Below are 14,434 nucleotides of genomic sequence, written 5' to 3' on the forward strand. Positions count from 1 at the left end.
ATAACAGCACGCAAATGGCGGTATAATAAATGAGAGATACGACCAAGACCTAACATCGAATCCCCTTCATGCATATTCCGCAGATTAAATCGCCATTAAACCGTTTGCCCGAATTCCGCCGATTTTCGCATTAAATGCCCGCTGTGGATTCTTCGACGTGTCTCCAAATTTCCCTGACGTTTCCTTCTAGTTCCCGACTTCGAAGGGAATTTTTCCTGAATTTCCTATTATACCCACTATCTCTCAATTAATTACCGTCAATCATATTCTTACATTTCTGATAATTAAATCGTCAAACGAGGTGCTGGACATGCTAGGTGTGAAATGCACTTCAAAAAGCTCCTTAAAATTCGGAAAATTTCCCAAACAAATCCTGTTTCCCCCTGGACAAAAATTTCTTCGCGAGCAGACTGTCGCGTAAAGCCAAAGTGATTGAAGAAATTAATCGAAATAAAGATTCGCGACTCACCTATGACGAGGTGCGGCCACGCGTGGGCGAAGACGCGAAAGTCGCGACATTTTGCCGCACCTTGTGATCCTAAGCATTCGAAAAATCTCCGTGAAACGCGCACAGGTGACCCGCTCTAACAATGAGAAAAAAAAACAAATAAAAAAGCGTAGCCAATAATTTAGCAACAATTCGAGAGTACATTACTTATCCAATATTTCTTAACAATTCGCGATTCCCTCCTACGTTACCAAATCGACGGTAGAAATCGGCCCACCCGAGATTATGCACCGTGATTTCGGATGCACCATTTGGATGCATTTCGCCGCATTCGGTTCCGTATCGTTTGCGGTACATGGAAACGCGTATGCAAAGGACGCCATAAAAGAGTAAAAGCGAACAGAGAGAATCCACCGCGAGGTCTCTCCGTCCTTTTCTCTCCCCTTCCTGGCAGAATTCCAGGAGGCTATCTCTCTCCCTGTTCCTTCCATTTTTTCCCCAGCATTCCTGGCGAGCCTCTTTTCGCGATTTCCCCGAGAAAAACAAAGACCCCGGTCTCTCCCCGTCTAAACCGCGCGCGGTGATTCCGTCGCCGTTAATGTCGCGCAAATTTTAAAGCATCGCCGAGCAAACGCATCCTGCCGGTAATTTCCCCGGGGAAAGGGTGGAAAACCCTCCGACGTACAAACACGACACGAGGGATGGAACCGAAAATCTAATTCGGACAGATTTTCACATCTGAGCTTTCTCCACGTAACGATCGCTCTTAAATTAAAGATAAATTAAATAACCAGAGGCATTCCCTGCCAATTAAGTCGGTAAGCGATTAACAATTCGGAATCGGGTCGTCGGATATAATTAAATAAGATTCCGAGTTTCCGCATTAAGTAGGTAAGCGACCGGCATAAAAAGCCTCGAGGTCGGCAAGCTCGACACCGAAGCGAGTAAAGTCTCTCTTGAATCTCGTAAATCTCGCTCGATTCAGCGCCCCGGAGCCTCTAGCGACATAATTTCCCGAGTAGAGAAAAAAAAAGGAAAACCGACCAGGACCTCGCCAAGGGAATCCGAGTTTCTTTAGAGAAGCGCAGTCGATCCCCGTCTCCACCAAAAGGCCCGGCTTAATTGGCAAGGGCGTGGGGCCGAAAAACCAGGGCGCTTACTCGGTCTCTTCAGAGTCTCCAGCGAGGCTGCAAAAGAAAGAGGGGCCGGAGAGAAAAAGTCTAGGAAAAGGGGAGAGAGGGAGAAAAAAAAATGTGAAAAGGAGGGAAAACGGCACTTTAGGCGCGAGCCGTGCCGAATGCGCCCCGAGAGCAGCTTCCTCTGGGAAAACAGGAAGAAAGAGGCTGGAGAGCCCGAAGACGAGTGGACCGAGCCTTGGAGGAGAGGATCGTTGGCCCCTTTCCCAGGAAGGTGGACGCTGAAAGGGCCGAGGAACTAACTCCAGGAAGAAATGGCCCGAGACGAGGGGAAGAGGTCGCGGAAAGACAAATAGAACGAGAGGAGAGTCTTCGTCCGTGAAGACTGACCTGGAAGAAAGAGTCGAATCTTACGAGGTCCTACTTTTTGTAAATTCAGGGGTAGAACCACGAGGGTGTCCTTAACGGGAAATTCGAGAGATTAACGAGGGATACTCTGGAGGCGAATTTTTGAAAATAGCCCGATCCCAAAATGCATAACGCATCCTTACAAGAGAGGTTGAATATAAGTAAACGAAGAAAGCGTTTCATCGCGTAGAATGACACCTTGAAGTGACGTTAAGCCAGAGTGCTGCTTCCTGAAAGAGGTCATCAAAGCTCCTGAGCGACCCTGAGCTCACGTACTGCAAAGTGCCTTTTTAGGATCTAAGGGTAATGCGACGTTTCACGTCGAACCATAACCTAGACTTACTGGACAAAATCGGATACGCTTAGAAAACTATTTCCTAGAAAAGTTAATGAAATGCTCATAAGCCAAGGGTTAAAAAAAAAAAGGGAGGTTGAAATTTTCTTAGGCACCTTGAACTTCACATCGTTTTAATGACACGTAAAACAGTTTAATCCTCCTCTTCCTCAGGAGCAGCGCCACCACTTCCCTTGCGCAAGTTCTTCCTCTTTACACGACCAGGACGGCCGCCACCGAAGGGCGACTTCAGGGAGAAGTCGATGTGCTTCTGCGAGTCGAGTCGAACGATGAAGGAAGGAATGTTCACTACTTGCTTCCTCACTCTGCAACGAAGGAGAATAAAACATTTGTTTTGCATACTACACAGTAAATTTCTGTATAGAGTAATTTTTACTGGACAGAATTTAATATAATACCAATGGTATAAATGGCCCGGAGAGCATCAAAAATCAGACGTTAAGTGGCAGACATTGTCTGACACTTAAGTGGTCTGTTTGAAATAAAACGATTGATTCGGCTCTAGCAGTTTCAATGGTAGGCGCGAAACGTGAGATTAACATCAAGATACGCCTTGCAGCCAGGTGGATAAACAGTCTTCGTATCTGAAGGAATGAACGTTTATGCTTTAGTTTTGACACATTTGGATCATAGAGTTAATGTAAGAATACTTAGCATCCAGGATCGGTTTCACAAAAAGGGGTGCCAAAATTTTCTCACATTTTTTTCTGATCTGAACGTACAAACACCACTTGTGGTGTAAGTGTAAAAATTCTTATACTAAGCAACTAAAACACTTTTTATGGATGTTAATAACCTATTTCTGTCATTAAGGTATGCAGCGTGCCCTAATCCATATATATATATATTATACAAAATGTGAATGACGTATCTCCTTATACTATTTCCCGATTTAGACACTTTTAAAGAGGTTAGGGAAACATGTATCCTAGAGATGAACTCGAATGACGATGAAATGCATCAACCGAGGATTAATTCTGGAATTACTCTAGCCTCAAAGATTAGAAATCACCTGCAAGGTTCCACAGACGTTTCTTGCCCAATTTTAGAGGCATGGTTTCTGAAATTCGTAAATATCAAAACCTGCTTACCGAATATGCCTCTGACGAATCAGAACTCGTGCATGATGGATAGACTTCGCAAGTCCAAGCTTAAAGACCTGAGTCTGTAGACGTCTCTCCAAGAAGTCTTCGATCTTCAGACCCAGGACGTAATCGAGCTTCATGCGGCTCTCATCCAAGACTCCGATACGAACCAGTCGACGCAATAAAGCATTTCCTATAAGACATTCGTTTTCCTCACTAAACCGTTTAAGAGTGAGATAACATTTCTTATAACATTACATAGGTTCAGATATTTTTTCTCTATCAATGAAATTCAGACAAGAAGTGTCAGAAATATAATTTTATATGGTCATCACGTAGGGATAACAAACAATCAATTAAATCGATGTGTATGTGTATATGTACCTTCGAAGAGACGTTTTGGGTCCTTCTCTTCAAGAGTAAGCAGTTCACGAGCGGCTTTACGAATCTTCGCCAATGTGTACTTCACCCTCCAGACCTCGCGCTTATTACGTAGTCCATACTCCCCAATTATCTTCAACTCCTGATCAAGACGAGCCTTTTCATAAGGTCGCCGCGGAGTAACATAGGTCTTCGAGAAGACCGATGGAATTCTTCCGTTCACCATGGTTGGTGACTTTTACCTACAAGATACAAAATTCCTAAACTTTATCCTCGGTTAAGAAAAGTTAAAAGTAATTAAAATTAATTACTTTAATCACGAATCGAACTCATTTCAATGCTATCCACGAATTTTGTAGGAATAAAGGATAAATTCAATACGCCCTGCACGTGGTTCGTGAAACATAACCTTATCTACCGTAAGTTTTCACAAAATCAGGTAACATGGAACCGAAAAATAAAGTAAATATATAGAACGCATTGCAGGCAGTATCAAATATGATTATGAAAAAATTATTTCTACTTTTACAAGAAAAAAGGAATAGTTTATTGGGAAACTTACCGACGCCAACCAAACGACGAAACAGCCAGGAACGAAATGGCCGACGATCGTATTCGCTGTTTCCGCCTGCATAGGTTACATTCAGATCACACACTAGAGGGGCAACTCGAAACTCGGAACTAACAGAATATGACTGCAGCGCCACTGCACGATAAAAAAAAATAATGCCTTTAACCTGACCGTTCACAATCCTCCACGACCGCATAAATTTTTGTAAAATTATAACGATTTTAGGTTAGGTAAGCATTAAAAGGTACAGAATACCTGTTAAATTCGAAAAAAATGTCATATAATTAAATACATATTAATGTAACATTACTTGTTATAAAGATAAAATGATTATTCTACCTGAGTGTATGTGCATTCACTGTGTGTCTGAACATTACATATTTTTATTAACAATGCAATGATCATTAATTAAAAAGGAGGAAATGCTACTTGATGATAATCAAACCACCTTGGAACTTCCACGTCCTGATAGCGATAAACATACGAGACTGTGTTAATGCATTCGATTGTTATGCTGATTCTGCGCAACCTTCAGAATATGCAATCGTTAGTATTACTAGGAGGTTTACTTCTCTGTCTTGTACTCATGATACAAGTGAAACAAATATATGACAATAATCAAAGGTATAATCGATACCTTGGATATAAACAATTTGTACGTAATACCCAAATTAACTGTGCATTAATATTTTCTATTCCATAAGGTTAATATTAAGAATTTTGTTTAGATGGACGAAATATCGGCTGAATTAAATATTGTAGAGAAAAATGCAAATAAATCATCGGATTATGTCCATCGACTGAACGAAGCCCTATTTCGACATCGAGAGAGGGAGGCAAAGAATATCTCATTAACAAGGACTGTAATACCATGAGAGATTCACGTAAGCATCGGATCACTTTTATGCTAAAAACTGTGAAAACTCTTTATTACTCCATACATATAAACGGTAAATAAAACAGTACACAAAGTATAAAATGTTTCTTAGAGAGCAATAGCCTATAATTAACTGAGTATGTTTAATATTTGCACCACCTAGATAACCCAACAGCATATTTCTAATGCTGTATATATAATCTCATAAATTTGAATGTTTACTTACTACTCCCACCATCTATTCTAATAAAAAATATTGCTTCTGGGAATTCTTAAGTCAGTAATCCATATTATACAACGGCATGCACTGGGCATTATTCTTGTATTCACCCTGTTCTTCAAGAACGCCACCCGGTGCACAAAGCCAGGGATCTCTCGTCTCCTCTTGCCATTTAAATAGTCGTTTTCGGAGACTAGCAAATATATCCTTAAATGATAATAACATATTATACTAAAATGTATTACTTTTTGAACCGTTAATCAGCTAAATTAAATATTTCAACCTTAGATGATGTCTTCTGAGCAATATTACTCAATTCTTCCGGATCATATTTTAAGTCATACAGCTCCCACTCTGGTCTTTGATAATAACTCTTTAAATTCTTATACCAGCGAAGTGGCTGATTTGATTGTGTCCTGTTCAGTAGATCCTAAAAACAAATCCACATGAATAAATATATATGGATAATTCTTTGCAATCTTTTTTTACAGACATTCAGCCACCTGAAAAGTTGGTGATAAGTAAAAGTCCTGATCAATGGGGAATGGCATCTTGTAGTTGATATTATGAATCAACTTGTAATGCTTCGTCCTGATAGCACGCATGGGATAGTACATTGTTACTTCATGATGTGTCTGGCTTAAAAACACAGCGGTATCATCTTCAATTGGTTCTGCAAAGATAGATTACGAAGAAACTGAATTCCTTGCCGAAGAAGAGCAACGTGTACTTATGAGAGACTGCCTTACCTTGAATTAAAAGTGGCAAAAGTGATTTGCCAGTAAGAGGTGGAAATGAGACCTCGTTGTCATCTACGGACAGCTTGGAATATGACACATTGAACCAGTCCAAAAGAGTAGGTACGATGTCGACTAACGATGTCATACTGTATGTCACTTCGTTCCTTCGCTGTTTGTGGTATGGTGAAGAGATCATAAGTGGTTCCGCAATACCTGTATGTATGCAGAGTAATGATCTGTATTAAAGAACATCATAGAATACTCTCACTTTCTAGTTAATTATTCTCACCTGGATCATAGAGATTGGTACGTCCACTTGGAAAAGGTATTCCATTATCAGAAGTGTACATTACGAGTGTATTGTCCTTGAAACCTGCATCTTCTAACTCCTTCAAAACTAATCCGACTCCTATAAATTAAATGACATTGTATTTCATAAAATGTGGAGAGCAAAAGCAGAGAATTTTCAAAATTGTCTCCGTACAACTTCACTGGTAATTAAATGTAATTACTGTAGATTGAAAATTATGTTACCCTGATCCAATCTAGAGATCGTTGTATACTGAGCAGCAATGTCCCTTCTAGCTGCTTCAGTGTCTTGAACGTGATAAGGTACCTTCACTTGTTCCCACTGATAATAAATAGGATTCCAATCGGGGATAGTGCCCATTCCAACATCTCCATTACCAAATTTCTCACAGAAATTACCATATTCAGGATGAGTATGGCCACAACGATGTGGATCATGGAATGCAACGTAAAGGAAGAAAGGCCTAAAAATATTCACTTGATATTCCACGGTCTTAAAAATTCAGAAAAAAGTGATTCTTACTGAGTTCCGTTAGTGGAAAGAAATTCTCTAACGAGATGTTTAATTCTGGTGATGTTACGGCCCACTTGTAAGATGGACTCGTTCTCTTCAGTGTATGAAAAATCAAATGGATATGCATCACCTGGTCCAACATGCTTCTTACCAATTATTCCTGAGAGATAATGTAACAATTAAATTGTAGTCACGTGATTAAGCTAAACATATTTAAATTGATTTCGGTATTTCATTGGAACCTGTTCGAATATTATGTTCTTTCAGTATTTTTGGTAAGCTTCGGGTCTCTTGGAAAGAATTGAAATGATGAATTCCTTGATGCAATCCATACATTCCATTTTGGTGACTCGGAGTTCCAGTTAGAATTGCTGAGCGGCTGAATTCACGAACATTAATTAATAAAATAAAGAGGTTCTCGATTAAGTGTGTAACAAAATAGAGGAAATACTGAATGACATGAAATAAAAGCACTTCACCTGGGCGAGCAACTGCTGACAGAAGTGTAGGCATTGTTGAATAACAAACCCTCTTTAGCCAAGCGGTCCAAATTTGGAGACTGACAAACTTTATTCAAGTAGGATCGCATCTCAAACCCACCATCGTCAGCTGTGAAGTTAAACCAAAAACTGTATTATTCACCCAGCAAATCTTAAACTTATAACTGCGCCATTTAGCGCTATTAATGAAGAATTATTAAGTATTGAATAAAGCGTCTTGAATTTGAAAGAGCACTTTTCAAAAATCGCGCTTAAAGCTCGCCGACTAATGGCGTCGTCTGCTTTCCTCAAAGAAATAAACATGCCCCGTTACCTAGCAACAGAAGAGCGTTCTTGGGCGCCGCCTCCGAGTTTTCGGGAACGACGCATCTCGCGGTGGCCAAAAAACCGGAAAATATGCAATAAAATGTCTTCCAGCTTCTTTCCCGTGACATCTCGCCGTTCCCGGAGTTGCCGCGTGACACGTCCTGCTGGAAATTCCACGTAAATCCAGGACCGTGTCGACAGCGAGCGCGGGCCCTTTCCGCCGCCTAACCTCACTTTCTCTAGCCTCTCTAATCCTTTTTCAAGAAATTCCGTCACACCGTCCAGTTTTTACTCAGTAAAACAGTTTCCAGAATCACCGTTCGATCGTGCTGTAAAATTGAAATCTCCTAATTATTGGGATTCTTCCCTTTCAAGGGAAAAAAATGTCTATTAATAATCGCCGATTGATTTATTAGAGACGTTCCTGGGCGGCCGTGAGCTTGCGCTCCATTCCACTCCAGAGGAGGTGAAAGTTGCATCGACGGACATACGCGGGGACACTTTTTTCAATTTAACGTGAGTTGCAGGTCAGACAATGACCGATTAAATCTGTATTGTTATGTATGGGATGACTGGGATATTTGTGAAAGCAGTACTCATTTTTTTTCTCGCTTTTTCAACTAACCGGTAGGGTCGTTACTCCTACAGGTTGCATAGCAGTTTTTAAAGAAACAGCTCCAACTCGACTCGCTTTTAAAGCTTGTAAATGGATTTTTAGAAATATTTTGCAGCTGTTTCTATGTCTGTGGAGAGTTTAATTATTTAAAGAAATGAACTATGAGGAGACGAAGTGTCATCGAGGCCTGGTTAATTTATTGAAAGCAGGGTACCATGGAAGAGTAATTAAATCCACTTGCACGTGATTAAGAATTCACAAGGCGGTGCTCCGCAGAACTCAAGACTCACTTCGCTTGTTCTTCCGCTGTGTAGGAAGCTTTCCAAATTAATTCATCAATCATTTGTTTTTAAAGGTGGATTAAAAAACTAAACATTGAATTTTGTCTCACTGGGTTTCAGTGAATTAGAGATTCAAGTTTTTGGAAATACATATCTGAATATGAACTAATGATTTCCTGTTCTTGCTTTCCAGGCTGTTTCAAAAAACCTTAACGATGGCAAAACGGATTATTTGTTTATTCGACGTCGATGGCACGCTCACGGCTCCTCAACAGGTGGATATTTAAAATATTTAATTCTAAGATAATTAATGTTTCAGCATTGTAGACTTGCACGAACATTAAGGTGTTTCCGTAAAAAGAACTTATTACATTGTACTTAATTTTTCAGGTCATCAAACCAAGCGTAGAGAAATTCTTATTCGAGACCGTGAAGAAGGAGTTCGACTTGGCCATTGTCGGAGGATCGGACTTGACTAAGATCCAAAAGCAATTAGGTGGTGAAAACGTGATAAACAAGTACAAATACGTGTTTGCTGAAAATGGTTTAGTTGCTTTCAAAGATGGCAAGCGATTACGTGGCGAGGTAAAGTATACGCATTGTTTGAAATCATGTTATATGAGAATTTTCCTCATATAACACGAATAATATAAATAAGATGTTCGAGTTTATCGCATTCCACATTTTTTTCTCAGACGATCCAGAGCATAATTGGCGAAGATGCCCTGCAAGATTTCATAAACTTCGTTCTACGATACATCTCCGAACTGAAGTTACCATTTAAACGAGGCACCTTTGTGGAATTTAGAACTGGAATCATAAACATTTCACCGGTTGGACGAAATTGTACTCAGGAGGAGCGCATTCGATTTTACGAATACGATACGGAGCACCTGATCCGTCAGAAGTTTATTCAAGCCATTAAAAAAGAGTTCCCAAATTTGGCATTAACGTACAGCATTGGTTAGTATTTTAACTATTCTTCATTCCTTATATAAATATAGCTGCATCTTGGAAGGAGCATGAGTTAAAAATAAGACTTTCGTGAGATCACGCCTTGTTTCCTTTGCATCATGCTTCCGATAAGCTGATAAGGATTACGCTATCCAGTGATTACAAAGTAATCCTTATTTCTACAGGAGGGCAGATATCTTTCGATGTCTTTCCAAATGGTTGGGACAAAACTTATTGCCTGAGACATATCCAAGGGTACGATGAAATTCACTTCTTCGGTGACAAAGCCCACGAAGGCGGAAACGACTACGAGATTTATGAGAGCGACTTGACGGTCGGTCATCGAGTCGATGATCCTGAAGATACAGTTAATCAGCTCAAAGTTCTAATGACATTAATTAACGAAACCAAAGCGAAAGATCAGCTGAACGTACCGATGCAATGTGTTTAACTCTAAATTCCTTCAATGAAGGCATTCCACTCGTGTGCAGTTTTAATCTTCCATGTGTATCAAAGTTCGTGAAAATCAGTGTAAATAATATAGGAATGTGCATGCTCCGCAGGCATCGTTTCGTAGCCTCAAAGTATTATGTAAATTTAGGGCTAGTATTACATGTTCATTTTACGTTTACCAATGATTGTTAAACCTTTATTTAAACAGTCCTAAATATTTACGAGAGATTTGGTCAGTGTTCAAGAACGGGTTAACGTTAACATAAACATGTTAAATATTCTTGCCATGTTTAATCGAGACCAATTTATGACAAATGTATATTTTGATACACCGTTGGTCACTTTATTCGCCAAGATTGTTTTAACCCAGTTTAAACTGTTTAAACAAATTGAACCACGATCTATATCTCGAGTCCAATTAAATAACTAGAAGTTGGACCAATTTCAAAGTGTTAAGACGATTGAGAGAGCGCACATACTTGAAGTTGTATTTTTAAAAGAATTTAAAGGTAGCCAATTACCGTAATAACTCTTCAAAGTGTTTCTCTGTATAGTATACCTGAATCATGAGTGCAATATAATGGTGTTCACCATATAAATTCTATAAATGTTATCATATTATTAACCGATCGTAGTAATATAACTGTTGTACTCTGTACTGTAAATGGTTGAGGCGATAAAATGCAGAAATCACTGGATAACGTGTTCGTATATATATATTTTTTTAATCAACAATTTCAGACAAATTGCATAACATTTCTGAGCCCTAAATTATTTGCCTGACGTATAACAATATTAGGATTCCTTTCATGGAAGACACGGAGTGACGTAGAAAAATGGATAGCAAAGTAACACATGCCCCTTTCCCTTAACACGTTAATAATAATTCGATATATTGTGTAAATGCGTCAAAAAAGAACTTTCCAAGGTGATCATCGTTTTTCAAAGTGACTGCGTAAACAATAATTCAGGAAAGTTAATTTTTTTAGGTATGTCCGAAGTCAAGTCCTTTGAATCAGATTTACACCAAAATACATCGTTAGTGGAAAGTCTTCAGTTATTTACAAATGCAACACGGAACGTTACTGAACTTAAATCCTAGTTATCATACAAAAAATAGAAATTTGTAAAAGTTCCGTACAAAAGGTTTAAAAAATTGTACGTTGTAGCACTCAACTTATGAAGACGGTACAAAAGACTTTGTGTACAAATTTGTCATACTGCAGGCCAAGATCAAAGCCCAATTTTGCAAAAATTAACTCGAGTTTTCAACTCTTAAAAAAATTGCACATCGCCCTTTCCAATGGCTTTTTTTTCTTCCAAAAACCCCACAAAGCCCAAAATATCAATTTGCGTTTCATAATTGTATAAACTCGAGAATTCACTCATTATCTGTAAAAATATGTATAAACTGTGAAGAGTGAAAAACACTTATAACAATTATCGTACATTTTACGAGCGGATATATCACGCGTGTTAGTAATAAAACGCAAAAAAATTAACAACAAGGTTTCAAGGAAACGACTGTTACACTGTCCTTGAAATTTCCTCGATAAGATATAAATAGGCTCCGAAGAAGTTGCATGCAGAATATATTGTCACACTCCCTACCGTCAAGAAACAGTAAAAAGTACTTGGCATGGTTATTTAACGTTAAACAAACGAAACATTAACACCGATGTTTAACATTAAGAAGACAGAGAACTTAATTCTGCCCTCATCGACGTCGATCAAATCGACGTGTTTTGCTTCACCTTAAGCTACCAAAATGTCTTAGCGTGTAATTTCGTCCTGACGAAAAGAGCGAAGACAACTCGACAGGATAAATATCCCGTTGCCCTTTTTTTATTCCTCTTCAAGTAAATCGGCGCAATTACAGTCCTCTGTAGACAGGGACGCGTTTTGCAGAGAACGCAGCAAGACCTTCGATCCTATCTTTGGTGCCGAGCAGTTGGTCATAACACTTCTGCTCGATTTCGCAGGCATCTTCGAAAGGAACGTCGATGCCTTCTGTTACAGCCACTTTAGCCAGCCTGTAAATCATATAAGTCATACATGTCTTATCAACGTCATTACCACCTTCGTATATTCAGTGAGCAATAATTAGTCTCCTGGTATGTTGTTCCGCTGATAACATTGATACAAGCTCGAAGTAATTATGGAGTCATTAACCTCTGTTAAGTCGTAAGAAGTTCTGGTGACTCACTTGTTAAATCTTAAATGACTCACTTGTTAAACCTCACAAAATAATCTTAATCGTATCTAGAACATTCAGGTGAAAAATAATTACGCACTCAATATTTTTCCCAATTGTATGAAATACTGTTTTAAAAATAGTCATACTAATATTTTATAGAAAGACAAGAAGACTCAAAAGATTTAAAAGGGTCATTCTACCTTAACGATAATGCTCGATTAAAAATGATAACATTAGTGGTAATTAGTCTACATATTTTAGACTAAGAGAATCTCACCTGACACTGACTGGTCCATTTGGTAGAATTTCCCTAGCAATCATAAGGGCCTCCTGGTAAGCAGCATCGCCCTCCTTGTTCTGCGAAACAACCCGATTGACCAAACCAATTTCATGTGCTTGATAGCCGTCTAATATTTTCGCAGTATATATGAGCTCTTTGGCAACGGCTGGTCCGACCAATCTGGGCAATCTCTGCGTCCCACCAGCACCTGGTATAATAGCTAATTTGGTTTCTACGAGTCCCATCTTTGCCTCCGACGAGGCAGTCCTGATATCACAAGCAAGAGCGAGCTCCAGTCCACCACCGAGGGCCACTCCATCGATCGCCGATATAACAGGAGCTGGCAGGGCTTCGACATTGTTCATGAGCTCTCTCAAAGCCGCCACAAAATCAGACACTTCGGCTGCTTCCATCCTGGCTCTCTCGCGCAGATCAGCCCCAGCACAGAAAATCTTCGGGATCAGACTCCGAATGATCAGCACTCTAACTTTGTCGTCTCTTCGAATCGTGGAAACTGCTTCATTTAGCTGCGACAACTGCATCTTGCCAATGGCGTTGCGAGCATCAGGGCGGTTTAATCCCAGCACGGCTATTCCATTGTCCTTTCCATCAAGATACTTAACGACTGCAACCTTTTCCTCTTCCTTGGACCCGAGCATGGTCTGCGTGGCCAACGTTCTCATGGCAACCTTCGCGAGCCCGCAGATCCCAGCACTGGCTTTGAGTTTGGAAGTCAACGATGCCATTCTTCCCAATTACTGCCCGCCGCCGTGACAAGTGTGAACTCTAGCAGGAGAAATGAGGACACTTGGTTGAACTTGCGACCCCTATGAAACGCAAAACATGCAAATGTTAGGAATTCATTAAGAGACTTACATCCTGACAATGCAGTTACATAAAAGGTCGAGGGACTGCTGTCCAAGAAAGCGGTGGAAAGTTTTCACGCCCGGTGGCTTCTTTGATACTTACTTACACACCAGCTCCTACGCAGTCCGTGTCCCTGACTTTCACGGTACGAAAATAAAACTCCGCTCGTCGCCTTTGGACTTCCCGAGTGGGAAACAACCTTCGTTCTGGAGAATGTAGAAGTATGAATGTCTCGCCGGCCTCGCTTGACACTCCTGAAAACGGACTGACCCTGAAAATGTAATTCCGCAAGTCAGTTGGGGGAGGGAAATGGAGTAAAGTCAACCAAAGTCAAACTGGAGTGGACTTTAAACGAGGAACACCCCACAATGCACTTATCGTACTTAACCTCTCGAATGAGCGAAGACCCAACAACTTCGACGGATGTTGGCGGCTCTTCTGGCAGCAACAAGAAATTCCCGCTTGCCAAGGTAAACACGAGACTACTACACGCCAAACTATGTTAATAGCGACTTGTCCTTGTATGTTTGTGTTGAATAATGATTAATGATCAGACACGGTTTTGCCGTCCGTCGTTCAGGTTAGGATGAATTCTCACTACGTCAATAACAGTCGATAAAGCAGCCTGTCTCTGATACAGTTGGAGAATCGGTAATCTAACTTCTAATGGTAAAACAAATAACCTCACTTTAACGGTAAAACAGATAAACCTGATAATTTACCTGTCCGCGATCCAGCTCCCGGGTTGGGCGACGCAGGGCCTGAGTACACTGGACTCCATCGATGGCTTGCACCTGGTCCGCACTGCCCTCTCCGGCCGCGCAGCGTACTAGCGGCGGGAGCAGCGCGGAATTCGAATCGCTCGAGGGGCAGAATGGATTTCCTAAAGAAAATAAATATTTATATACAAAAACAATTAATGAAAATTATTTTAGT

General features: G+C 40.2%; 4 protein-coding genes and 1 long non-coding RNA gene across 12 annotated transcripts; 2 read left to right on the plus strand and 3 right to left on the minus strand.

Annotated features, from left to right (window-relative positions):
- Positions 1 to 2,443: 2,443 nt before the first annotated feature.
- On the minus strand, positions 2,444 to 4,473 carry LOC105695033 (40S ribosomal protein S9). Of its 2 annotated transcripts, XR_001103574.2 has the most exons (5): positions 4,376 to 4,473; positions 3,817 to 4,055; positions 3,439 to 3,625; positions 2,746 to 2,931; positions 2,561 to 2,652 (listed from the first exon to the last, which is right to left on the minus strand). XR_001103574.2 is itself a non-coding variant. In XM_012416254.2 (4 exons), exons 2-4 carry the CDS (start codon positions 4,037 to 4,039, stop codon positions 2,481 to 2,483), a joined length of 582 nt encoding a protein of 193 aa, XP_012271677.1. In that variant the 5' UTR covers positions 4,040 to 4,055; positions 4,376 to 4,472; the 3' UTR covers positions 2,444 to 2,480. The 2 variants fall into 2 exon arrangements, 1 of the variants encoding a protein (XP_012271677.1); XM_012416254.2 differs by lacking the exon at positions 2,746 to 2,931 and having other exon boundaries at positions 2,444 to 2,652; positions 4,376 to 4,472.
- Positions 4,474 to 4,543: 70 nt separating this feature from the next.
- Positions 4,544 to 6,084, plus strand: LOC105695034. 3 transcript variants are annotated; one of them, XR_001103576.1, is made up of 4 exons: positions 4,544 to 4,628; positions 4,801 to 5,039; positions 5,113 to 5,268; positions 5,973 to 6,084. It is a non-coding gene; the product is annotated as an uncharacterized LOC105695034 (long non-coding RNA). The 3 variants fall into 3 exon arrangements; XR_001103577.1 differs by having other exon boundaries at positions 4,544 to 4,614; XR_001103575.2 differs by lacking the exon at positions 4,544 to 4,628 and having other exon boundaries at positions 4,643 to 5,039.
- On the minus strand, positions 5,390 to 8,281 carry LOC105695028 (N-sulphoglucosamine sulphohydrolase). Its single transcript, XM_012416247.2, has 10 exons — positions 7,858 to 8,281; positions 7,524 to 7,653; positions 7,287 to 7,423; positions 7,054 to 7,204; positions 6,756 to 6,994; positions 6,511 to 6,630; positions 6,231 to 6,434; positions 5,985 to 6,154; positions 5,765 to 5,911; positions 5,390 to 5,688 (listed from the first exon to the last, which is right to left on the minus strand). Exons 1-10 carry the CDS (start codon positions 7,976 to 7,978, stop codon positions 5,539 to 5,541), a joined length of 1,569 nt encoding a protein of 522 aa, XP_012271670.1. The 5' UTR covers positions 7,979 to 8,281; the 3' UTR covers positions 5,390 to 5,538.
- Positions 8,282 to 8,295: 14 nt separating this feature from the next.
- Positions 8,296 to 10,852, plus strand: LOC105695032 (phosphomannomutase). Of its 3 annotated transcripts, none has more exons than XM_012416252.2 (6): positions 8,330 to 8,366; positions 8,499 to 8,821; positions 8,941 to 9,022; positions 9,138 to 9,332; positions 9,443 to 9,710; positions 9,887 to 10,852. In XM_012416252.2, the coding sequence occupies exons 3-6, from the start codon at positions 8,963 to 8,965 to the stop codon at positions 10,150 to 10,152; spliced, it is 789 nt and encodes a 262-aa protein (XP_012271675.1). In that variant the 5' UTR covers positions 8,330 to 8,366; positions 8,499 to 8,821; positions 8,941 to 8,962; the 3' UTR covers positions 10,153 to 10,852. The 3 variants fall into 3 exon arrangements, with proteins under 3 accessions (XP_012271674.1, XP_012271675.1, XP_023289725.1); XM_023433957.1 differs by having other exon boundaries at positions 8,499 to 8,776; XM_012416251.2 differs by lacking the exon at positions 8,499 to 8,821 and having other exon boundaries at positions 8,296 to 8,366.
- Positions 10,853 to 14,082, minus strand: LOC105695031 (methylglutaconyl-CoA hydratase, mitochondrial). 3 transcript variants are annotated; one of them, XM_012416250.2, is made up of 4 exons: positions 13,887 to 14,082; positions 13,508 to 13,769; positions 12,629 to 13,417; positions 10,853 to 12,187 (listed from the first exon to the last, which is right to left on the minus strand). In XM_012416250.2, the coding sequence occupies exons 3-4, from the start codon at positions 13,375 to 13,377 to the stop codon at positions 12,028 to 12,030; spliced, it is 909 nt and encodes a 302-aa protein (XP_012271673.1). In that variant the 5' UTR covers positions 13,378 to 13,417; positions 13,508 to 13,769; positions 13,887 to 14,082; the 3' UTR covers positions 10,853 to 12,027. The 3 variants fall into 3 exon arrangements, with proteins under 3 accessions (XP_012271673.1, XP_023289724.1, XP_012271672.1); XM_023433956.1 differs by having other exon boundaries at positions 12,629 to 13,458; positions 13,601 to 13,769; positions 13,887 to 14,080; XM_012416249.2 differs by having other exon boundaries at positions 12,629 to 13,458; positions 13,601 to 13,769; positions 13,882 to 14,080.
- Positions 14,083 to 14,434: the final 352 nt, after the last annotated feature.

This window comes from Orussus abietinus, unplaced genomic scaffold (genome assembly GCF_000612105.2).
Source record: "Orussus abietinus isolate OABI.00-Male unplaced genomic scaffold, Oabi_2.0 scaffold59, whole genome shotgun sequence".
Classification (NCBI taxonomy): Eukaryota; Metazoa; Arthropoda; class Insecta; order Hymenoptera; family Orussidae; genus Orussus; species Orussus abietinus.